A 25,725-nucleotide genomic window follows, 5' to 3' on the forward strand; every position below is an offset into this window, starting at 1 on the left:
AGTCAACTGCTGTTATTTACCAGTCAATGGAAAATATTTCTTAAAGTCACTGACCTATAATAGAGGGGGAAAGAAATGTCTGTCCATGGGCTGATATATTTACACTTCTGTTACTGTTTGACTCTTAAGAAAGAATCTATATTCTGCCATTATTAAGAACAAAAAGCTTAATTGAAATTTTGACTTTTTTTTAAATGCTAAATAGTGGAAGTTATGCATGAAAGAACACAAAGCAGATTTGACCTGCAACCACAAGTTTGAATATGTGCCATACAGGCTGTGTAGGAGATGAAATAATATAATAAAATATCATCCAAAACATGTGTTCTTCCCCCGGAGTCATGGCTGTGTGTTATCAACCAGTGAGCCAGCTTGTGTCACTGCTGGGAGGAAGTGCCATGACGATTTGAACAGCCAACCGTTATTTTTAAAGAGTTGCACAGCTGGCGCGGCCTCTAGCCATTCGCTGCCCTCCCTTGTGTGTTGCTGCCAAGACCATCAGACTAGAATACGACGTCACCACCTTCCTGTGGGACACTGCTCCGAGCAGAACACCCACTCTGAACCACGTGGGGTCTCGCCTGTATTTCAGATAAGATCATCAGTGTCTGATGGCAATCACGCAGGGGGCAAATTGTAATGATGGCTAAATTGCTGGGACAATTGGTTATAATTAGATGTTGTTAAGAATTATCAAGCTATTACTGGTGGGATAAACTATTTGATTAAATAAGTAATTTCTGGTGATTTTAGGTCTATATCTTAAGACATCAAACTGTACTGTTAGAATAAAATAGCTTGTACAATATTTGAAAAACATATATTTGGCACATTTTATTCAATTATTTTTTGGATTTATTTGGTGACATTCAATTGAATACTAATACTACTACAGTAAACAGACTTTAATCAAAAATTAAACAATAGCAGTTGGCCAGTTCTTAAATACGGACAACCCTTACAAAAGTGTATATTCTTAAAACAAGCTCAGAAAATAATATACATATATCAAAAAACAATCCCACTTTTTCACTATTACAAAGTTTTAATTATTGGCTGAAAAAATAAATAGTAAATTACTTTAAAATGATATCTCAACAATTTTTTTTTTACTTGTCATCGTAATAAAATCATATGTCGTTTTGAGAGAATGTATTCATTTAAATAACATTTTGCTTCCGGACTGACAAATGCAAGGTGTCGCATGTGGAACCTTGTTTCGCTGGGGTTTGTTTCCTTACGGTGAACCATTTGCAAACACCGCTACACTTCCTGTTGGAATTGTCATCAGAGGCGAACCACAGAAGCTAAACAATTGTTTCAGCTTTTTGACAACAACTATTAATGTAGCATAAATACTGTTCAACAATAATGATTCCGTACACGGTCAACATCAAACTCGCGGCTCGGACGTTGACTGGCACTCTAAATTTGCAGAATAAAACCGCTGTAGATTGGTGAGTACTGCACCTCTTCCGCTAGCATAATTTTGTAGCTGCTTCGTTTAGTCAAGACGCGCTGATTGACGATAGATGGTGTCAACAAAGCTAATTACATTGTATCCGTTTCATTATATTGTTCCCCTTCACGCTGCCTGCGAAGACAGTAGTGGCAATGGATGCCGATAATGTAGTTTTTTTTGGGTCAACAACACAGAGAATCACGTAACGTGAGGGAATCTGGTGTCATGTGATGTGATGTGATGTGATGTGGTGTGACAGTCTGCTGGGCCTGGTGCATTTCCTTAACCCTCATCTCCCCGTAGTGATCCAGCAGGGAGCGTGGCTGCAGTGTGACTTCCTTTAGGTCATTGTTTGTGATAAAAGTCGCTTTTATTCCACATAATGCACATGGAGCTTGCAATTATTAACTTTTTTTTTTATTAATTATTACAACTGAAACCTCTCACTGCATTAATCACTTTGAATAGAAACAGTCAGTGTAACTGTTCTGAATATTATTCCCCTCAGACATCATGTGGATTATGAGGTAGTAATGCTTTTTGTTCTAAATAGTGTCATTTTACCCTGCAGCTACTCTGTTTTTTTCCTGTTATTATTCCCATATTTTGATTTACAGTCACACACTTCTTCCAGCTGTGCGTTGCATCAGCCTGTTTACACCAGTGCTCATTAATCAATATCCTGTGTGTACAAAAAACAGCCTTAGTTCATATTGGAACTTCAAAAGTTGATGTGAAATTGAGCTGTGATTTTTGTGCAGTCGGGATTTTGGTCCAGCCACCTATGGGTGCAGATGTTGTATGCACACTGGAGTATGATGACAGACATGGAGTGGATTGATGATCATTGATGTTGAAGTTTGCTTCATGAGGCCTTAGGCACAGCTCACCCTGTGTATGGTTACCCTTCATATGGAGAAGTAGACTATCAAAGGGCAGCTTACCAAACTCTTAAATGATTAGTTTTCCATTACTGGGCGCTGATGATGATGATGATGATGATGATGAAGATGGTTTCAGCGATGGCATACTTTAGGTTTCCTGCTATAGCTTGATATATTTATGTATTTTATTACATTTTTGTGTACCTGAGTCCGTGGGCCTATGTGTTTATGAGTTGTTTTATGTCTTATCTGGTTGCAAGATAAATAAAGCGACAATTAAGTTGAAGTTGGCTCAATGACTCTCAATGGCCGAGTGACTTCCTATCATTCTCTCTGACTTTCATTCGCTGTAGGGGTTGGCAAGGGCTGATAGCTCAGGGATGTCACTCCAGTATTCTCATCATCGATCCAAAGACGTCTCAGACCATCCAGGTGTTGGAGAGGCACAAAGCTAATGTGGTCAAGGTGAGTTTCCTAAGTAAACTGTCTTACAGCTGATCTGTTTATTTGTTTCTTCGTAGCAGGGCTGTGAGTATCGATTTGTTTTTGATCCCTCTGTTAATTATTATCTGAATTCAATTATATATATTGTTTAGTCTATAAAATGTCATAAACGTCTGAAAAATGCCCAAAACAATCTCCCACACCCCAGAGGGTTGTCATTGACTGTCAGAGAAAGTAGAAAAGCAAATCTTCCTTTTTGAGGAGCTGATTCGTGCTTGAATAATGGGTGGAAGAATTTACCAATTATTCAATTTGACTCATCAATTAATTTACCAATAATTGCTCCATACGCTAGAAAAATAGAATTTGATATCCGTCAATAAGTAATAACAATAATTCACTTTATTCATATATTACTTTTCAAAGCAAAGCTTACAAAGTGCTTTACAAGATAGATAGGGCAGACAAACACTGACAAAAACTATTTAAAATAGTTTGAAAATGTGAAAAACATACGACAATAACTAAAATAAAACAATATAAGAGTAGTGAAATAATAATTAAAATAAATTACAATTGAAACATTCATGCCAAAAACCCTCACGCACGTAAAGCTGTAACATAAAAAGGCCACAATCAAATAGGTTAAACATGATTGTGACAAATCTGTCTACTTGATGTGAGAAGAATATGTTGGCTCCTTCGGGACACTTGTTTATCTTCTTTTTTGCTATTTTGCTCTTCGGCAATCTCAAACCTGCTTTTTGGAAGCACAAATGTTCCCCTTAAAGTCAGCGGTACGGATTGTAAGCTTCAGACGTCTGTAGAGCACTCACTGTTAATGTAAGGCTGTGTGTCCCTTTATGTGTCCGTTTCTTTTGCTTTCCAGGAGCAATACAAAACACACACCTGCTGATGGAGTAATATTTCATCACCCAGTATTAACATAAGCAGTGTGTAACCTTGAGCTAAGTTGTTGTCATCCCTCTCTGGCAGACACATTCAGCTCACTGTGTAAAGGTTGCTCCTGTATTGACGGATAGTCCTCTTTAGTGTGTGTGTGTGTGTGTGTGTGTGTGTGTGTGTGTGTGTGTGTGTGTGTGTGTGTGTGTGTGTGTGTGTGTGTGTGTGTGTGTGTTAGCCTATGTGTGTCTATATGTTCGATGTCTCCGTGTTTTGTAGAAGGGTAAATAATGGGCAATAAATTCCATGGTGATTATCAGTGCATGAGCTCAATCCGAGGCTCTCGTTCGTCACTCCCAAGCACACTTTAATCTTCTAAAGCACCGCGGCGACAGCAGCGGGCCATTCCTCACCCACCAGCCTGACACGAGAAAAGAAAGAAGTAGCCACAGTAAAGTGCATGCCTATTCAGGAACAGATACAAGATCAGTAATTGAAAACCACCAACTTGTTCGTAGAGTCATTTGTCTTTTTAGTGATAGAACCTGCGTAGGCTGCACCTTTCTCCACTAAGCCCACGTTTAAACTACAAGACCTGCTCTGTATAGATCTACAGTTAACCAGAAGGTCTTTGCACCAGCTGTGGAGTCAAATGCATCATCTGCCAGACACTCAGCGTGCGTTCTGTGTTTGATAGGTGAGGTGGTCGAGGGAAAACTACTACCACAACTTGAGCTCTCCCTACTGTCTGCGGCTGGCTTCGGGAGACGCCTCGGGGAAGATCATAGTGTGGGATGTGGTCAGCGGCACCGCCCATTGTGAGATCCAGGAGCACTCCAAACCTATCCAGGGTAAGAGATCTCCCCCCCCCCCCCCCCCCCCCCCCCCGTTGAGTGATTGGCGACACTGTCAAGGAGAAACTTGGAGCTGCTGTTGGCAGTTTGTTTTCATTACGATGCTCTTACCCTCATTCTCTGTCTTTCCTCCTCTTCATTCCCTCATCCTCCTCTGTCTCGCTCGTCCTCTGCCAGACCTGGAGTGGCTGTGGACTCAGGATGCGTCTCGCGATCTGCTGTTGGCCATCCACCCTCCCAACTACATCGTCCTGTGGAACGGAGACACGGGCACCAAGCTGTGGAAGAAGAGCTACGCCGAGAACATCCTCTCCTTCTCTTTTGACCCCTTTGACTCCTCCAACATGGCGTGTAGGTGAACAACACGCTCCAAAAAAAACAAAACAGCAGTGTGTCATTTTCCCTCCCACATATATGCGTCAGGTCTCTAAATTTCTACATTGTAGCTGGGTGTCACACACATATCAGAGAGACCAGCTCTAGAGAGATACATGACTTTCAGTTATGCTCACTGCTGGTAGCATCACACTTTCCATCCTTCACTTTTTTTGTGAAAAGCAGGAATAAAGGGAAATTGATACTTTCTCGAGTGACAGATGCTGAGTTGCTGACTCTATACTGACAGCTGTTACTAGCAAATGCATCTTCACAATGTTTTTAAAATCATTCTTCTCTGTGCAGTGCTGACCAGCGAAGGAATAGTCTTCATCACAGACTTTTCCCACTCTAAACCACCGGGCAGCGCCGGCAAAAAGGTCTACATCGCCAGCCCCCACGCAAGCCCCGCCCACACCAAGCCTGCCCCCACCGCCACCCCCGGCCACTACCGGCGCCAAGAAGGCCCTCAACAAGGTCAAAGTGCTCATCACCAATGAAAAGCCCACGTAAGTTGTGACGCGTGAATACGTTGATCGCATATTGAAAACCATTTCTAAAATCTATATCCACTTCTTTTGTTCTCTGTGTAACTTGTGCTGCTATTCCCCCTTTTTCAGTACGTTAACTGACCTGTTGAAAGTGAACCCTGACACCTGGTCTTTTTGGGAGGGATGACATGTGGCTATTTGTCACGCCTGAGGCCTCTTACAGAGGGATCTCTCAGGTGTGATGTTTCTGTAAGAGGATGAACTGACAGGCCTCGCTGTGTGAGAATAAGAATGGATTCTGGTTGTGCCTGAGCTTGTTTGTTCGTTCAACCGTCGACATTCGAGACTGATCGATTCAAAGTTCAAATTTCCGCTTTTTCGGGGTTAAAGCCATCACATCGATTAAGCCTCGGTCTGGAGATCAATCGATGCAATTTGATTTTACGACTCCCCATTTTTTTTCAATACTCATGAGAAGTAGTGACTAACCTCATTTCATGCCATTAAGTGACAAACTTGTGAAATTCTATAAGCCATACTTTTCAAAAAGTTGCAGCGGATCAGCGACCAAAGGCTTGTTTGATGTGCTGGCAGCTTCCCTTCCTGAGCGCTTGTGACTGTCAGACGGGCTTATTTATAGCAGCAACGCCCCGGCCTGCTGCGTCCACCTACTCAACCAGCTCTATTAACACACGCCATTAATCTTACTCATCTCTCTCACCTTGTCCTTTTCGCTCTTTGTGTCTATGTGACACCTTCTCGCCTCATCTTTCGCGCAGTGTGTAATTGCCCCCCAGAGAACGCCGTCTCCCATCAGCCTGCCTTTTTGTCCGCGTGTCTGTTTCGGGTGTTCATCATGTTCAGTACAGTATGTCTGCTCTCTGGCTCTGTGTGTCTGCAGGTTGATAGATGGGTGATTTAAACAAGACTCTGCTCCCTCGGAAGGTTATCGGAGACGTGTGAATACAGTACTGTGTTACGCACATTAGTGTCTCATCAGGCATCCGCTAATCCGGTTGTTTAGTCGATGATGGACATCGGCCTGTTCATTCGCAAACACGCATGAACATTGTGTCAGAAATGCAATATCTATGAATTAAATATCACTTCTCCTGAGGATATTTCGACGCCGTGGTCCAGTGTGTGGATGGCAGACTCTCCCTCAAACGATGAAACTACTACATGTAGAGGTTCGATTCATTCCTTAGACGATAACAAAATACTTTGATTCCATGAAAATCTGTAAAATACATATGTAAATATTTCTGTTCTACAAGTTATCATGCACACATTTGGTGCCCATGTGCAAATCCAAGCTAAAGTCGGCCTGCCGGTATTGAGTTGTGCGTGTTTATTCTGAATTGTCTAGACATGAGAAGCTTAAGCTGAAGTGACTAAATAATGTATAATAATAACTATTTGATTTGTTTGTCCTCGGGGTCATTCATGTTTATTGAACATGATTAAACGATAGAAGCCAGGGAGTTCTTTAGAAAACCTGAGATTGCCTCCGGCGCTACCAAAACGCACCGTTGCACAACTCACACTCTGTGTGTGTGTGTGTGTGTGTGTGTGTGTGTGTGTGTGTGTGTGCGCGCGCGCTGCATGTGCGCACGTGTTCATGTGTCTTCGTGTAATGATCCACAGACTTCTGCATCCTTCATGGCTTATTCAGAGCAATGATGGAGTGAGATGTGAGGAGTGTGTGATGTTTCGGTAATTGTGCAGCTTAATATTTTGTGAGGGCTTACCCGACTTTCTCCTCTCTTTTTCTGTTTTTTCTTTCCGAAGTCGTTTTCTTCTTCTTCTTTTTGTTGCATCTAAGACACAGAAGTCTCTTTCACAGTTTCTTTCTGATGTTCTGCCTTTGGTGGCTCAGATGTTTCTGGCCCTTTCGCCGCCTCGCCTGACTTCAGTGAGCCGGTAACGGAGTGGTTTAGCTCAGCGACTCTTAAAGGTTCCCCTTTTGAGTCCATGTTATCCCCCCGAGAGGATAATGATCTCCATTGTGTTCTAAGGTTTGTCTCTCCTTTATTTGATCTCATGGGGACTTAGAGGAATGAAGCTGTAGGAATGAGTTATTGCCATGGTCCCGCTCATAAACTTTGAGAAGATCAGCCCTCTGTTCCTTCCTGATGGAAGCGCTAAACATTTGTGACTGCTTTGTTGGATCGCACCTGGCTGCTGCCGTGGATGATGGTCTTTGTAATTAGTTTTTAATCACAACAGACTGAGCTTAACATTTTTACGACACACAAAATAATAGAAGGTTGTTTTTTTTTTTTTTGTCTGACGCTGCCGATACCCGCTTAATTCATCAGCCTCCTACTATTAGACCAAACTCACTTCTCAGTTCCCCCTCATCTGCCTGAGACTCACGGAGGCCGCATCAGTAATAACTAATTCATTCAGCCTTCTGCGCTAGACGGCGTAAATAAAGATCAAGTTGATCCTCGAAAATGAGACAGTTTTTTTATTAAACTTGTTTTAAGACTTTCTCATCCATCATCACATTGGTGTATTTGCATATTTCATATGTGTTGATACTGCAGAGTCTCATTATATCTTTGGTGATGTGTGTGCTGAATGAAACTTATTCATTTCTAGTCCTTCAAATATACTTTTAGCCTCTTCAAACATGTCCTGTGTGCAGTACATTTAGTTTAAAACAAGTATGCAAAACAGTGGCCAGATGTAGGAATACATTAGTTTATCAATAAATAGACAAATGTGCTTCGGGCTTTTATCTTACCTTTTTTCCAAGTAAAAAAAAAAAACCAACCTCACGCTGAAATGAATTTCCTCTTTCGTCTCTTGGCGCCGTAGTGCGGAGGCGGTGACGTTGAACGACTGCCTGCAGCTGTCCTACCTGCCATCCAAGAGGAACCACATGCTGCTGCTCTATCCCAGAGAGATCCTCATCCTGGACCTGGAGCTCAGCCAGACGGTGGGCGTGGTGGCCATCGAGCGATCCGGCATGCCCTTCGTACAGGTGAGACACCGCTTTACATGTACGGGCAAAATCTGTGTATTTGGGGATCTTGGTAAAGCGTGAAGTTCGTGGAAAGCGCAAACCTAAAAAGAGTTGACCGTCGTCGTTTTTGGTGGAAAGAAGGTGGCAAATTTTTTCAGGTCAGCTTTCGTCCTTTTTTCTAATGTGATGGAGTGTGATGGAGAGGCGTTCCTGCTGTGCATTTAGAAGTTGTCTTTGCATTACAGCGACGTCTTAGTTGGTGAGGTAAATGCAGGGATGTCTCGCTCCAAAGCGCTTCCTACACCACCATCTTTCCCTCCCCCTCAAATGAACACAGTGCACCAGTGCACAATTTCTACTTTTATTGCGTTACTTGAGGGGCTTTACCTTAACCTGTCTTTTTTATTTTTTATTTCTTTTATATGGATGAATCTTCCAGCAAGCCAATTCCCCCTGCCGTGAATGATAAAGTTCTCCACTTTTCATCCACCCTCTCAGCGCCCTCCTCATCAAGGTCTGACAGCTGCACTGTGCAGTCCTTAGCTACAGCAGGAAAAACCTCACCAGCCGCCGTATTTCTATTGTCACATTCAGCCGCCCCGGTGACCTTTTAGGTGCTGGTCCCCTTCTTTTGAGGCCGGGATTTCTAATTGGAAATTGATGAATGCTGCGGGGGTGTTGGATAAAGGATTTGTCACGGCTGCAGAGCCAGTAATGGAACAGAAACTCTCTCTTAATGTCACTCTCTTCACTCCCAGCTCTCTCTCTCTGAACGAATGGCCATTATGGTGGCTTGTCATTACGCTGAGGAGGTCTCACGGTTTTCACTGTGGTGGTCCCATTCTATTTGAGCCATAATATGCCCTTGGAAACACATAACCTTCAAAGTTATGCCTGCATGCAGACACGTGGACCCGTTTATTGCTCCTCAGTTTATCCCGACAGACAGTTGACATTTTCCGTGTGCGTGGAATTGTGTTCCGTTCTATTTTTTCATTGCACTTCCATAAATCATACTTATTTTGGGTCGTCGGTGATCTTGTTTTAATAAATGTGCCTGTGGTTAAACGGTACAGAGGTGGAGAACAAACCTTTGTTGTCGAGGAGTAAGCCCTGAAGCCAGGAGGTAGGAGTAGAGAGGTATTACTCAGCCGCTCAGGCTCTGTCCGGCCATCGCCACCCTCTTCTTAAGTGTTATAAAGTGCTTGTCACACAGCCAATTTGCATGACTGATGACACAGCTTCAGCAAAAGTCCAGGCTGGAGTGTAGAAGATCCCAGAGCCAAGGAAAGACGGGGAAGTATAGATACATCTATACTGCACACTGTCAGATTTGGCACGTACACAATGTGCACGGAGTTTATCAGTAGCTGAACATCTGACGTGATGAGGGTCTGGGCTTCAAACGATTAGTTGGAAAATAACCACAAAGGTGATGCTCAAAATCTATTTAAAAAAAAAAGATAAATAGAAAATGCCATATAATTACTAAAACTGTAGGCCATGACCCAAACTATGTTCTTCTGTTTGTAATTTAAATAATGAACTGAGCACTGACAATGCTTTCATCTTAATGATGTTGCTTAGTGCAGTTCATCTTGTACACACAAGCGTCTCAACAATGGATGCCTTCTGCTTGTTTCATCCATCGAGAGCGCATTGAGCCGGAATACTTCCATTATCGCATGTAGTCACTTGTTAACATAATGGCTAATATTTGTTTATACTATCTAGAGCTGAAGTGCTTAATTGATTACTCGATTAACAGAAAACTATTTTCACAATTAATTAAAAACTTTTCAAGCAAATTCACCAAATGTTCCTCAGTTCCAGCTTCTCCAGTTTGAGCATTTGTTATTTTCTGATTGTGATTTAATCTCCTTTGGGTTTTTTGGACTGTTAGTTGGACAAAAGAAGCGACGTGAAGACGTCTCCTTGAGTATTAGGACATTTGTGACGGACGTGTTCTTCTTTGTTTTTTGACACGTATGTGATGCAGTGCTCTCCCTGACTCTCTCTGTGTTCAGGTGATCCCCTGCGCTCAGCGGGATGCCCTCTACTGTCTCCATGAGAACGGGTGCATCACCCTCCGAGTGTGTCGCTCCACCACCACTGCAGAGGAAGCGGCAGGTATGAAACCTCTTCACGGAGACTTACGCACACACACACACACACACACACACACACACACACACACACACACACACACACACACACGTTAGCTGTACTGTACTCACTCAGAAAACCACTCTCACTCCTGTGATGTCCCCCCAGTCATCCTAACTGCACAGTCAGAGCCTGTGGCCGTTGTCTATGTTTCAGTGCATGTAGCCCCATGCTGTGTCATTTATCTCTGGCTTAGTGTTATAGGCCAATGGGAGTCCATTGTTGCCGAATATCTCTCTCTCTCTCTCTCTCTCTCTCTCTCTCTCTCTCTCTCTCTCTCTCTTTCTCTCTCTCTCTCTCTTTCTCTCTCCCTACTCTCCTTGCTATCTCTTCCACGCTCCTCATTTTTCTTTCTTCCTGCCATTTGATTTTGTGAGTCATTTATTTGCTTATTCCCTGTCTTCTTTCCTTACCTCCTTCAACCCTTCCTCATATCTCTCTACTCTGTTCCTCTTCTTTCCTCTCATTTATTCAAAATGATCTTCCCCACTTTCTCAATCACACTTTCTCTCACTCTTGTCTACTTCCCCTCTCCTTTCTGCTTCTATTCCCTTGATTAATAACATCTACTCAATGTCTTCCTCCATATTTTCTTCTTCTATTCCTCCTCCTTATTTACTGTCCCCTTGCAGTCACGTGTTCAGAAATTTGCTCTTATTCCCCTTTTGTCAACTCCCCCACCCTCCTAATACATTTTTTTTTTTTCCTTTTTTTTTTTATATCTCCTTCTATGTCTCTATTTTCTCTCTCCGTCCGTCCTCCTCTCCACCAGACCCCGAGCAGAATGTGTACGAGCTCATGTACGACCTACGTTCTCAGTGCGATGCCATCCGAGTGACCAAGACGGTCCGGCCGTATCGCATGGTGATCTGTCCCGTCAACGAAAACAACGCTGCGCTAATGGTCAGCGACGGCAGAGCCATGCTGTGGGAGCTCAAAGCCCACACCGGCAAGCCTGCTGTCAACCCCAGGTACACACACACACACACACACACACACACACACACACACACACACACACACACACACACACACACACAGATAATTCTGCGAAGCTACATTACATTTTTGTGGCTGAAGTAGCAGGGAGAGGTAACGGTTAAAAGTTTGGAATACTTTAAAAACTGACTTTCAACCTAATCCTCTGACCTAAATTCAGTCTTCTCGGTAGGGGGTGCACAGAGTTTAGCTATCATTGATGAGGCCTGCTTCCCTTTGATGGAGCACTCTCTCGCTGCAGTCGAGGAGACATTTGTGTGTTTCTCTCTGTAGTTGGCTTCCTGTGCTAGGCAGGGAGAGGTCTGTCTGCCTGCGAGCATTTCAAACCAGAATGTATTTTTGGCCGACAACAGAAATCTCGGGATGAGGGACGGCGTGCTCTTGCTTTTTGCCACTTTGTGATGAATGATCTTATTATAGCCGTGTTTGAATTAATTTGCTCTGCAGTCTCAGACGGATGGGCTTTCTATTTCAGTACTACTGCAAAGATGGCAGTTGTCTTCCGCACCACACTCGATCGATAATCTGATGCTTCCTTGTGGTCGTTTTAACATTCTTGTGCTCTGGTGTCCCCAAACATATTCCTATAAAGGTGGTTTGGCCCAGGTTTGATGTACCGACATAAATAATGATTCCCGTTACCTTCTCTCTTAGTCACGGTGTGCCAAGCATTTAGAGATAAATTAAACAGAGTCATGTAGAGTGGAACATTTCACTCAGTTATAAGCTGTAGAAGCTCCATCACAGCAGTCATGGAAATATTCTTTACGAGCAATCTTTTCTGTTATTGTATTTTATTTAATTACATTTTTGTTTTATTGAGCTGCCTTCTATCAATACAAGGAATCAGTAGACATGTCGTCCCCCATGAATACTGCTGTCTCCCTCTGGTTCGGTAATTTATTAAAAGGTGGAACACATTCATCACACAAGTAATATTCATTTATCGCTCTCCATTCTCTTGGTTTGTACATGCTTTAAAAAATGTTCATGATTAATAATCTCTCTCCCCCTCTGTCTCAGTTCCGGTCTGTCGCCGCTCTACACCCCCGTGTCATTTTGTGGAGCTCCACTGGGTCTAAACCAGAAAAGGATTCAGGATCTCTCTCTCAACAGCATGATCGGTAATTTCACACATCGCCATCGGCACCGTCTAGCGAGTAGCACACATGTTGGGGTCTTCAGCATAGCAAAATGTCCCACACAGTGGGTAGAAAGTGAATACACCCCCCTTCAAAGTTTTCACACCTGGTTGTGTCGCGGTATGTAAATCTCAAACATTGAAGTAGCAGCTACCAGTGTTTATGGGCAGTTTAGTACATCTGGATCTGGAGATTTCTCCCCTCTTTGCGGTTCTGTTTGAGCTGGGAGAGGTTTGTTGGTTTTAGATGATGGACAGCAACCTTTGTTCACAGATTCTTTTCTGGCCTTTAGGTCAGGGCTTTGACTTGGCCCCTGCTGAACATCTGCCTTGTTCTTTGCAAACCACTTCATGGTCTCTTTGGCCTTACCCCCAAACCATTTTCAGTCTTTTTGCAGACCTCCTCAGGGTATTGTAATTATTTGTTTCAATTCACGTTAGAACATTTTTATTGTTTGTTTTTTGCAATTTGAAATGGCCAAGTATTGTTTGTGTGTGTGTGTGTGTGTGTGTGATTACTAAGAAAAATATGTAGATTTATTGCATTGCATTTAAATTCAACATAATCTGAAAAGTGTGTGTAGTTATTTTCTATTCACAACATATCATTTCTTCTTTCTTCATCCTCCATAGAAAGATGGCTTTTATTTTTGAAAGTAAAGGTGAAAACTAAAAAGAAAGGAGACATAGCTGTGTGTGTGTGTGTGTGTGTGTGTGTGTGTGTGTGTACGTGTACCTGGCCCTCTTGTATCTCTTACTGTACTTCAGGTAGTTGGCCCCCCTTCCCTCTCCACTTTAATGTGTGACTGCTGGTTTCTCCTCTGCGCTCTACACAGGCCGGCGTTATTCCCCAGTCTGAGCGGCTCGGCACAAAGAGTCCCGTGGGTGCTCGGGCCTCTTCTCTCTCACTCGCTGTTTACCATCTCGTCCTTTTGCTTATGATGTGTTTCCATCTCTCTCTCTCGTCTCCCTGTTGATTTAGAACAACAGCTGCCTGTCAAAAGATGAATGTAGGTATAAAATAGTAATGTGATGCAGGATTCTTTTCTTTTGTTCATTTTTGTTTTAAAACATTTGTCAGTTGTAGTCGGTGAAATTCAAACTACCCGTGAGCTGAGGGCCTTGGGGAGGTGGAGCAGTAGTAGTTATGCTGGGATAAGGGGAGAGCTGTCTCTCTGCGTGCGCACACACACACACACACACACACACACACACACACACACACACACACACACACACACACACACACACACACACACACAGATTGGAGCCAGCTACCGCCCGGAGGAATAGCTTTGTCTGACAGTTGGTGACTAAAGCTCTTGTTATGAGCGAACGTCACTGGCCTGCAGTTTCCAACATTTTGTTAAAAACAAGCTTGATGTTAAAATCTGATGCTGATAGGCCGACACAAGAAGGGCATCCTGCGGATGACGGCAAACTGATCATCGCTACAGGAAAGAGCTGCTGCCTGGAAAACCATATTTGCCTTCATTGCACATTTTTATTTGTGACAATCGGTCATATGTATATTTTTATTGATGTATTGGTTTGTTTGGAGTTATCCCCTCATCTCATTTTATTATGTCTTCAAGCTGCAATGAACGCTCATATAGAGGGACATTCAATTTCCAATGTAAAGTGGACTATTATGGCGCAAGAAATGAAAACCAAATGGATTTTTTTTCAGCCAGTACTAATTATATCTTCAAGGCATTTGCACCAACAAAGGTGTTCCTGTGCTTTGCAGAAAATACATAAAAGGAGAGGATTGCTCATTTAGAACATAATCATTTTTGTCATTAACTGTCTGATTGAGAAAAGCATTGCCATCAAATCCATCCCTCAGTAAAAATAGAGTGTGTTTATGTCTTTGAAAATATTAAAAGACCGTGGGCTTGTATTTATGGTGAAAACTGATGTTGCATTTTATGACATCAGCTAAGTAGAGAGAGCATATAGTTTCTTCTGGGTCTGTGGCTTAATTGTCTCGACTCCAAATTCTTTCAGATCATTAAAGCTGCCCAACTGCCCTTAATGAAATAAACTGTGTTGGTTGTTTTCTGCTGGCTTCAGCTGCAGTCGAATGGTGTGAGCTTTTCCACTCCAGCCGATGAACAGCTTTGGATGAGATCGGTAAAGCCAAGTTGAAGGTGTTATTTTGTAAGAAGGCTAATGAGCTCTGCCACAAATGGCTGTCTAGAGCTCTGGAAAAAAGGAGCGAATAGAGAGATAACCGCACAGTTCCCTCTAAGCTACAAAAGATTAGGTTTATTCCAACATGTCCCGACTTATGCCTTCATCGGGGGACGAATGACGCCGTGTCACTCGATGACTCACACCTACACAAAATCAGGGCGTATATGCAGCCTCATCTGGAGTTGTAGCAGGAGCTGCACATCCATAGTTAATGCTGTCGGTACGTCGGGTAGCTTCGCGTCATAGTTTGTCATATTGTGTCCTAAATTTTGCTTCATTTGCTGGCGTTTGATTTTTCTGACACGTTTGGTTTTTGTAAGTGCGCCAGCTCTAAAGAAATGTCTCGTTGTGCTCTGCTGGAATGGTGTAACCTCTTCCTCAAGCACATTTTTGCAAATGCGTGACCCACTTACTGTCACAGACAAATAAACTGTTGCAGTTTTAATGAGATATCCATTCGGATGGTCGCTTCAGAGCTGTCTAAATTCTGTCCAGAACCCCCCCCCCCCACCCCCCCCCCCCCCCACACACACACACACACACACACACACACACACACACACACACACAAAAAACATTTACAGATCGAAACCACCTCGCACATATTATATAAAGTACTGTAGAACAGAATATGAAAAGTTATAGGGAACCAGTCGAGTAGAGTCATACTTTCTTCATGCAGACTTATTCAGCTTCCAGACGTCTCACCTAAATTGGATCAGCTTGACTAAATTCTGTGTATGCCAAGATATTAAATTGGACTCAGTTGTATTAAAGCATACACAACATTTAACGACGTCAACCAGGGCCAAAGGACATATGAGGACATTCCTAATTGGAGTTTCAAACCCATAAATTGTCTCTGTAATTTTGTCATACAGTTCACGTTGTAATACTGAGTTATTGCAGATTGCATGCCCTGGTTTTAGATCCATGAAAAATAGAAAGAAAGGAGGACGTTTAATGGACACTTCTCATGTTCTTGTAGCAATGTTCAGCAGGCTAGATTTACTGTGTTTAATATTGTTGAATTGCTTCGTTAATTAAGTCGCAAGTGTTGTGGTTTGACCTCCAGGGCAGACCTTGATAGCCGGTGAGGCTCTTTCTCCATCATCCAACCAGCAGGAGGTCCAGTTGAAGTTCCTGCTGACGGGCCTGCTGTCCGGTCTGCCACTCCCACCGTTTGCCCTCCGCATGTGTCCACCTCTTACCACCAAAAACATCAACCACTACCAACCCCTGCTGGCTATAGGTAGGTAACAATGCACACGCTACAGAACGCACTGAACAGCAAGGCACTACCACTGGCAGGGTTGGGGGTTCTATTCCCAAACAAAAGATCTTCTCCAATAAATGATGCATGTTGTGTGTGTGTGTGTGTGTGTGTGTGTGTGTGTGTGTGTGTGTGTGTAGTGCTTAAACACTTTCTAGACAACTTCAATTGGTTAAGGAAGGACAGTGATGAAGCTCCGCTGGTAGCCAGTCAGTAGGCTTTAGTATGTTACATACATTAGCCTGCATATGACCTGCTGTATTAACATGTTTTAGATCATTGGAGTAAGAGGTCTATAGTAAGTGTCAGTAACTTCCTAAAAAATGGGGGAATTGTCAATAAATGCATGCATTTATATTTACACAGTTGAATGAAGGGAGAAATTCCCATAAGGACTTAGTTTTTCAAATCTTTTTTTGTTTTCGCCTCCATTTTTAGATTAGTTCATGACTTTAGTTTAAGGGACCGTTCACCCTCAAATCAAACATGTATATTTGACCTCTTCCCTGTAGCCCTTTTAATCAATCAAGATTGTTGTGGTGTGAGTGTCAGTGTTGGAGGTATTGGCCGTAGAGATGTCTGCCTTGTCTCCATTATAATGAGTGGAACTATATGGCACTCAGCTTCTGGTGCTCAAACTGCCAAAAACATACAACTCAACAGCAATGTCTCTTGTAGGAAATCATGACCCGGTTACTCAGAGCCGGTTGGTTGCCATGGTTGTAAATGATCTTTTTTTTTCTTTTCAAACTGTCACATGTACTCTGTCTCAGTGGTTGTCATTCATCATGCCATCTCTGTAACAACCACAGATATACGCATTGCGAAGCAGAAGCTTTTTCTGGTTTGATTGCTGAAATGCCGCTGCCCAGTGATGATGGCCCGACACATGCAGTGTTGCTGTGGAGGGCACAGGGCTGGATGATTGTGCAGCTGCAGCCACACATTTTGATCGCACTGGATAGAGTGAACAGAGCAGAGCAAGACCTTAATCACTGGTTGATCACGGGACAGGAAAATAACAGCTACTGATGTGAAGGCAGGCATTGAGTCAAGCAGGCCATTACTTCAGAACAACAACACAATTATTAAATATATTTATTTATATGCTCTGCCTAAAAGACCTGTCAAAGGGAATGAATCTTTTCAGAATCTCCAGGTAAGCAATTCCCAGTAGTACCCCACATAGGTTTTAATTTAAATGTTGCTTTAAATGTTTGCTTTTAATATTCTCTTTGTCGTCCAATTAATGCAAGCTATTGAGGTTGCAGAAAAATGTGTTTGGAGTTGCAAAGTGTTCTTGAACTTGCCGACTCTTCTGTTAAACCATCTTGACACATTGCAAATTCTCATCTTTGAGTTTAAAAACATTGTGATTCCTCTAATATGATGTGAACATCAGAATGTCAGAATATGCAAATCATTTCTTTGAATTTGAAACTTTAAGACAGAAAGAAACAGTCCATTAAATCTGACTGTGCGGCCTCAAACAATACAAAAGCCACAGACCTAATATAAAATATCAGCCTCCGCTATTTCTCCCCAAAGACCGCTGCCAGACGAGAGAGAGGATATTTGTTTTTAGATTAGCATAGCCATTTTCTTCAAAAGCTACTCTATCTTCTCCACTGCAATGATGCATAACATTATAAAAGTGTCAATTTAAATCGGAAATTAAGTGTGTGTGTGTGTGTGTGTGTGTGTGTGTGTGTGTGTGTGTGTGTGTGTGTGTGTGTGTGAGTGTGTGTGTGTGTGTGTGTGTGTGTGTGTGAGTGTGAGAGAGAGTGTGAGAGAGAGTGTGAGAGAGAGTGTGAGAGAGAGAGAGAGAGAGAGAGAGAGAGTGAGAGAGAGAGTGAGAGAGTATCTGAAGGCCCAGGCGTACGTACTGCTGTTCTCTGCCCGACGCAGCAAGTCTTCAGTTTAGTTGTCACGCTGAGGAACTGGCTACGTTCTGTCCCCTGACATAGCCCACATAAATAAATCACATCTCAGAGATACATCGCCACCCACAGACAAGCAGATGAATAGCAACACCGTCAACCATTTGTCACTTTGATATGTGCATCAAGCCCACAATGGTGGGGGGGGGGTGCAGAGATCACTGAGGTTCACTACACATTATTACTTAATGACTGCGATGGCTCTAAAAGGCCTCAAGGGATGACCACTGCTCTTCTCCGTCTGTTATTTATAGATTTGTCTCAGGCGTGTTTTGTTTTAAGTGAAGGGGCGTGTCTACCTCAAAGAAATAACAGCAACCACCATTCTTTGAAAGCAGCAATTTCAAAAACACTTTTCAGTCACAGACCTGTCATTTTTTTTGGTTTGTGAATTCTGGATGTGGAGGGCAGTAGGAGCGCTCCACGCTACAGATGGTGTGCGGTTGACTTGGCACAGCTGGCTCCCAGTGGCGTCCTGCATCTAAAACTAGAACAAGGGCAATTGAGTTTTCTATGCACATCATTCGTCAGGTCCCCATAGTCAGTTTGCAGAGTCAAGTAGTTAAACACTCTCGAGCTGCATTATTGAATTGTGCCTTTTGTTCCACTTCCTGTGAGCTGTCGTGTGAATAGTAAGTTTCGGGAAGTGGATAATTATATTGGGGATTAAGCAGATGGCTCATATCTGCTGAAAGGTGAAGGTGTGAGTATTTTTAATTAAAATCGCATCTTCAGGCTTATATATTCCATTTCCAGCCAAGTTCTTGTATTAGCACAGTAGGAAATGATGCATATATTAATGCAACAAGGTAGAAGTTACAATAACAACAAACTGCCACATTTGGAGTCTTTGAATCCGATACTTAAATTAATAATAAATTGAATACATTCTCGGTTAACAATTGCTATTGCCTCCTACTCAGTAATGATGCCGAGGTTGGTATTGTGACAGCTGTTCTGGCAGGTGTCGGCTTCTGTCACCTTTTTTGTTTACCGAGAGCCAGAGAATACACCTGATCATTAAATCCACAGCGATCCGTGGCCGAGTTCTTGGCAGACACAGCTCGCTCTCTTTCTTGGCCTCTGTTGAGCTCTGCGTTATGCTTCTCCCTAATGTGTAGTTGAGTTAATAGGGAGTCTCTGTGAAGCGACACCAGTCAGAAGAACAACCGAAGGAAACCGAGTTTTTACACCTTCCACTAGGTGCAAATAAAGCAAGAGATGAGATCTCACTGCCGAAGGTGTGAAAGCAGCCAGCCGAAGTTTCATTACAGCTGGACAGAAGGGCAGGGTTTCCCCATCTCTGTTTTCTCTATTTCCTTCTCTCGCCTCCCCCCTCTCTGTCATTCAGGCCCCTTGCCCGGGATGACTGAGAGAGGGAAAGGTTACAGAGGCTGTGCATTCAACCGAGCTACCCAGAAGCAACGCTGTCTGGTCTTCTGTCTAAAACACTGTCATCTTTGTGTGACCTGACAGCTCCATTACAGATAGATACAAGGCCCAGAGCCTTACTTTTCAGTGACGTGTAGACAAACACCGACAACCTGACATCCGTTCCTAATCATCTGAGGGTGGCATGTCTAATTATTAATCCGAGCTCGCCCGACAGCTATTCTTTGCTGCATTGTTTGGATCTGCAGAAAGAAACGGCATTAAGAGTGAGATAAAGTATCAACACAGCAAAAACATAAATTTGTACGTGACAAAATGTGAGAAGTAAACGCCTGATATGAAGGAAGCTACTGAGGCATGCGTCCCAAAAAGCAACACAATTCTCAGATGGACTAATTCTTGTTCTTAGCTCCGTTGGTCTGTCAAAGGCAATATCCGTTACGTTCAGCGCCGTCATCAGCTGTGCTTGTTGTTGAAACATATTACATTTAAGATTGGTTTCAGATTTGATGCACCAAATGCAACAACATTATTCTTATAATTTCGACAAGGATCAAATAATTTGCTCATTATGATGAAGCAGAACTCTTTACAACAGTGTAGAAGATTAGCCATCATCCAGTTATAAAGTGTGTTTGCTTAATTGTGCTGTTGGCATTGGCCATATTTAAATGACTAGTTTCACATTTTTGGAAATACACTATAAGAGTAAGATGAGGAGATTAATACCACTCTTATGTTGTATGGTAAATATGAAGCTACAGCCAGCAGCTGGTTAGCTTAGCTTCTCATAAAGACTGGAAACATAATAACAGTTGCCTGTGTGATTGGCCGTGTGCAGTGACTTCCTTCAATCTGTCTTTACTTTGAGTCACCTCATGTGAAACCACAAGTTTTAAGTTTTTGCACTAATGTTTTTGGTACGGACTAAACAAGCAAGATCTATCATGTTAATTTGAAAGGTTTATAGATAGTCTTTACATTAAGCATTAAGCTAAGCTAACCAGCAGCTGCTGTGGCATCACCAGCTATATATGAGTGTGGTGTCAATCTTTTAATCTCAGTTTTGGTAAGAAAGAAAAAGAACCTGATTTATCAATACAGCTTTGCTAGTTCAAAACAGCCAAAGTGCTTTAACACTAGCTAGAGGTCATTTTCTATTTGCTGTCATGTTTGAAGTATCTGTTCCAGAATCAAAGTCAGTGATTTTCATTTCTCACTTCACCATACGGAGGGGCAGCATCTTCTTGATTAGCTTGATTAAAGTAAACACGTGTTGGCTGTGAGGCAACTCGGGGACAGGAGTATCTATGTTTATCTCCATCCACCCACTTCCTGTATGCCTGACATCTACCAGCTGCACAGGAAGACACACACACACACACACACACACACACACACACACACACACACACACACACACACAGATGCCTATGCGGCACTGCCTATCGCCACCTCCAGATGTTGTGTCAGCATGTGGTCTTCTCGCTGAAGCCAAGTGCAGACTGATCAGTCCTTAGTAGAGGGACGGGGCACATCAACCTGGAGCCATCACACTCATAGAATAAAAGGATAATCATAGAAGTAGATGAGCTCCTGCGTGTGTTCACCATAAACATTTGAAAAAAAAGAAAAGAAATGACCAAACCTTGTTGAACACTATCAAAGCATCGTGAGAATGGACTTTTGATTGGCTTTCACATCTGCTGCAGCGTTGTTGTTTTTTTTTGCAATGTTTCCAGAATTGAGCAATTATTTTAATTACTGCGTCTTTCAGCTTCCTCGCTTAGGTTATAACCTCAATTGTGTTGTGCTTTTTACAACTGCTTGTTTTCCCCACTAATGTGATATAAGCAAATGGCATTGTACACAATCATGAAAAGGCTATTTTTCATAACCTAAATTGGTTGTCAGCTTTTTATGGTGTGAAGCTGAAAGTGTAGATATGGGCTCTTATTACTTGTTTTGGTTAAAATGTAAAAAGGTAAATTACAAATAATCACCAATATAAATCACTGCACAATACGTATTATACAAATATACATTAAATAATTAACAAGCAAAATGCAAGCTTATGTTTGTACACTTGTTCAAATCCCCAGAAGATGCTAAATTACTCAAAATCATATAACCAGGAAACTGGTTATATGAGGAAGCGTCTCCTCCTCCAGCCAGGAGCAGAGCTTAACACTGACGCCATGTTTCTGGAGACCCAGGCTGTGTTGCTGGGCCCTCTGGAAAGAATGGAGGCACGGGAGAACCAGAACCAGGACTGCGCATATTGGACTGTCGGACCCCTGCAGCAGTAAAATGAGTAACTGGTGCTCAGAAACACTCCCACTTTCATACACGGGGACTCGCCAAAATCAACACAAAATGAAAGTTCTTGTCGTAACTTCAACTTGTTATACCCCCCGATTGGTAAACATCAAAAATAACTTTCAAGTCAATTTTGGTTAGATTTTTTTTACTTACAGTATGAACAAATGTGAAAGAAACATCACTTAGTCAAACCTCCTCAGAGTGTCAAACGTCAGCGGCAGTATTTAATCAGATGGAGTCTGCGGAGGGTTGGAGCTGTGTTTTCCCAGCAGCAGATGAAACGGTGCAATGTTCTCAGGCTGCGAGCTGAGTGACACGCGGGTTTTGATGTGGCGCCTCAATCCACATCCACTGCAGTGACGGGGAACACGCAGAGGTGTCGCCCTGTCACACGGTCTCTGATCCTGCTGAAGGGTTGATGCTGCTAACTGAAGTCACTGTATGCCTTGTGACCTTCTGTTTCATACGTCTGCCTCATGTGTCTTATGAGCTGCTCCTTTTCTCTTGTTTCCTCTTCTCAGGCACCAGCAATGGGTCTGTACTGGTCTATAACCTGACCAGTGGTCTTCTCCACAAAGAGCTCAGTGTGCACTCCTGTGAAGTCAGGTAAGATTTTAGTTTCTGTGTAGTTCAATGTACAACCAGGCAGAATGTCCCCAGGTCAGCGCTCCAGTTCCCACATTAGATGAAAGATCTGTAAATTGACACATTGGATGAACCCCAGTGGCCAGTCAATCAGCTCGAGGGGGATTGATTTTGAGGTGATTGTTTTTGGGCTCATTAGAGTTTGCAGAGGCAATTGGGAGTCACATAATTGCAGTGCCTTGTCAGCTCCTGTGTTCCTTAGCTTGCTTTAGGGGGGTTTTATCTCAGCATCGGCTGAGTTTTGTTTTCTTGATTGGAAGAAATACGGGCAAAATGAAAATGATTCCAACAGACAAAGTGGTTAAAGATATAGTGTACATGATCTAGATCTTTACAAAAAAATCTCAAAATCCTTTTAGTTTAACCTTTTTGACATGAGTCCAAATACAAAGATTGCAGTAGCATTGCTTTTATATGCAAATTAAATCATGAAGTCCATAATGAAAATGCTTAATTTTGGGAAGTGACGATGTCTTTACGATGTCTTTACCTGTGATGTACAGTGGTGAAGGTAACAGAGGAACCCTGCCACCACTAACTTTGTCATCAATCCAGAGCATATAAAAAAACAACCACACAGTCTCAAGGAGCTGACGAAAATACTGCAGAGATGCCTCGGGAGGTTTATCCCAACAAGTAACTGAATGTAACAGAGGGAGCTCAGATGCACTTGAAAAATGGGACCAGCTTTGCATACCGTACAAATCAATTCATCACAACAACTCAATCAATGGCATTACAAGGCCTATTTTTTTACTGTGTGTGTGTGTGTGGGGGATTGTGTGTTCATTCAGGGTAGAGAGAAGGAGACGATGTGTTAAATTAGGGATGTCCAATGTTGCAGATCTACCCAAGGCTGCTGATGTAACACATGCTGTTTGTCCAGTTAACAGTGAGAAATATACAATCACTGCCAATTCACTAGTCATTTGGAAGAAAACCAGTTCAGTTTATACTCTATACATCGTTCTCACACATTTCAAGTGTAAAGTTGCCTGAGGGAGATTTTGGGCTTTACAAATATATTTAATTGAATTGAGTTTTAAAAAAACTATCCAGATCATACGGCGATCTTCTGCATCAATGAGCCAATAAAGCAAGCACACAAGCATTTCCTTTGACCCCGCCTCCCAGCCGTCGGTCCAGCCTCTTTCTAAGGCTCATTCACATGAACAGAGGAAGGAAAATAACTCTGGATTCTTTTAACAACTTTTAGGACCTAATCATTTAAAAATGGGTTATTGGGCCTCATGGCATCACGTGATGGACTACCTGTGGTCAAGTCGTGGTGTAGAACGACTCTGTTGCACCGGACAAACTTGGAGATGCAACACGGGGGAGCATGGTAGACCTTGCTGTGGGGAAGCAGTCGAAAGTGAAAGCAGAGTGAAAGGGATTTTGCAGTTTTTCCACGGACTGTTGTTGTCCTCTGTTGGTGCCATAGCTCTCTTCTAGTAGCAGCAGGGATTCTCCGTTCTTAGTGGCCAGAGCGTCCGGACTGAGACTCATCTGATTGGAATCATATTTCAAACCTCTCGTGTCTCGTGATGTTTTTTTGCTGTCCTGACTTTCTGAAATCAATCTCAATAGACCAAAATGTCTTCAGGGAAAAAGGCCAATTGATTTCTGGGTGAAATGTATGCTGCATATGGATATCATTTTCCATTGTTACTTAGAACACATTACTTGATGTTTTTATGTTGGGAATCGGAAATGTTCCTTTAACCTCTGAACACTAAACCATTCCCTCAAGTCTAAGTAGCTAATTAATGAACCTGTCAATAACACATCAAAGGAGCCACTCAGGGAAAAGCAGAATTCTATATTAGGAGGCTTTTCTTTTTTCTGTTCATAACCGAAAACTAACTAAAAATAGAAATCCAAAACACAAGTAGTAATGAACAGTTGTTGATGATCATTTCTAAGAGCTGATGACATAACTGGCACAACATTTAGGAGCTATTTAGTTGTGAAACTCTCCCATACATGTTGAAGCTATTAAAAAGATACGTTGTAGAGATTCTGTTCAATACTTGTAAACCTGTAATGTGTCATGTCATGCGCCCATGCTCAGTCGACTATTATTTAAGGATTTGTTTCTCTGTTGTCCGGACAGCAATTGTTATTGTGTGAAGAATATCTTTGTTCTCTAGGATCACAACAAGTCTTTTAGAAGTGTTACTACAGAGATAAAGGAGAAATCCAAGGGAGAGTACATGGTATGCAGTCTCCCATGTTCTCGTAAAAAAATATTTAAAAAACACAGCTAACAGGGCCAGAGCACTGATTGGTGCGAGAACCCTATTGAAAGGCAAATCATTATTATTATTGTTTATGCAAATTAATCACCTTTTATGAGGGGCTTAATGTGCTGGCAAAATGCCCCTTAGGTTGTTCAAATTAAGCCCCTCATAAGGTTTCACCTGAACACATCTAAAAGGACGCTCATCGTCCCGCCCCTTTCCTTAACCCAGGAACTGTTTATTGCGGGACCGGGCCGCGGGTGCAGGATTATAGGTTTATATGGTTTTAAAACCCTAATAGGGACCAAACTGGTGCATTCAAGATGCATTTTAGTGACATGCGACCTAAATCTAGCTTTGTTTCGGTGTGGTTTTGTTATACATTAAATGTTTTTGTCCTGCTATGCTTTTGCACAATGTATTGGTTAATTATGGTCTGCCTGACGGACCACACTGGAAAGAACGGCGTATGAGCTCCCCACAATGCAACAGCCAAACATCAACAAAGAGCAGGCTGTGCTTCATTAGTTAGTATTCTCTAATGGGCAGCAAAACTATTTCACCAGGTTTAATTAAGCACGAGATTGAATCAATTAATGCTGTTAAAAGATTGATTGGGAGAAAACACCGTCCGTTCAAGCAGAGCCAGGCTCTCTTTAATGAGAGAAGTTGGTGTCCGCAAAATGCAGAACTCCAACAAACTTTAATGAGCCATGCAACACAAGCAAGTTTCTTAAAATGTCCGCAGCTGCCTCTGCCTGTGCTTATGTGCCTCTGTGTGGATGAAAGTGAGTGATCTGCCGTTGGTTTCCTCTGCCCGGTTTCCGGTTGTCAGGTTGTCACAGTGAATTCACTCTACAGTCCTAAAACTCAGCTGTCTCCTCGTCTGCTTGTCATCTCTCACCCAGCACCTACCGCACCTACTGCTGACACACTGCATATAAAATGTAACACCCCTCGTGTTACATATGTCCATAAAAAAAAAAAAAAAAAAGTGACAAAATAAATGAATAACACA

The 25,725-nt window shown here is 42.5% G+C and overlaps 1 protein-coding gene across 1 annotated transcript in view; it reads left to right on the forward strand.

Moving 5' to 3' along the window:
• The first annotated feature begins 1,350 nt into the window (after positions 1-1,350).
• wdr11 (WD repeat domain 11) overlaps positions 1,351-25,725 on the forward strand; it is a 47,131-nt gene continuing 22,756 nt past the window's right edge. Inside the window, 12 exon segments of the mRNA XM_068725832.1 lie at positions 1,351-1,457; positions 2,700-2,811; positions 4,391-4,544; positions 4,725-4,898; positions 5,229-5,365; positions 5,367-5,431; positions 8,240-8,405; positions 10,415-10,517; positions 11,326-11,524; positions 12,576-12,676; positions 15,968-16,144; positions 22,341-22,425. Of these exon segments, the coding sequence (XP_068581933.1) occupies positions 1,372-1,457; positions 2,700-2,811; positions 4,391-4,544; positions 4,725-4,898; positions 5,229-5,365; positions 5,367-5,431; positions 8,240-8,405; positions 10,415-10,517; positions 11,326-11,524; positions 12,576-12,676; positions 15,968-16,144; positions 22,341-22,425 (1,559 nt within the window). The 5' untranslated portion in view covers positions 1,351-1,371.

Source organism: Cebidichthys violaceus, unplaced genomic scaffold (genome assembly GCF_023349555.1).
Source record: "Cebidichthys violaceus isolate CVI_PGR_0920_01 unplaced genomic scaffold, fCebVio1.0.p SCAF_10, whole genome shotgun sequence".
Classification (NCBI taxonomy): domain Eukaryota; kingdom Metazoa; phylum Chordata; class Actinopteri; order Perciformes; family Stichaeidae; genus Cebidichthys; species Cebidichthys violaceus.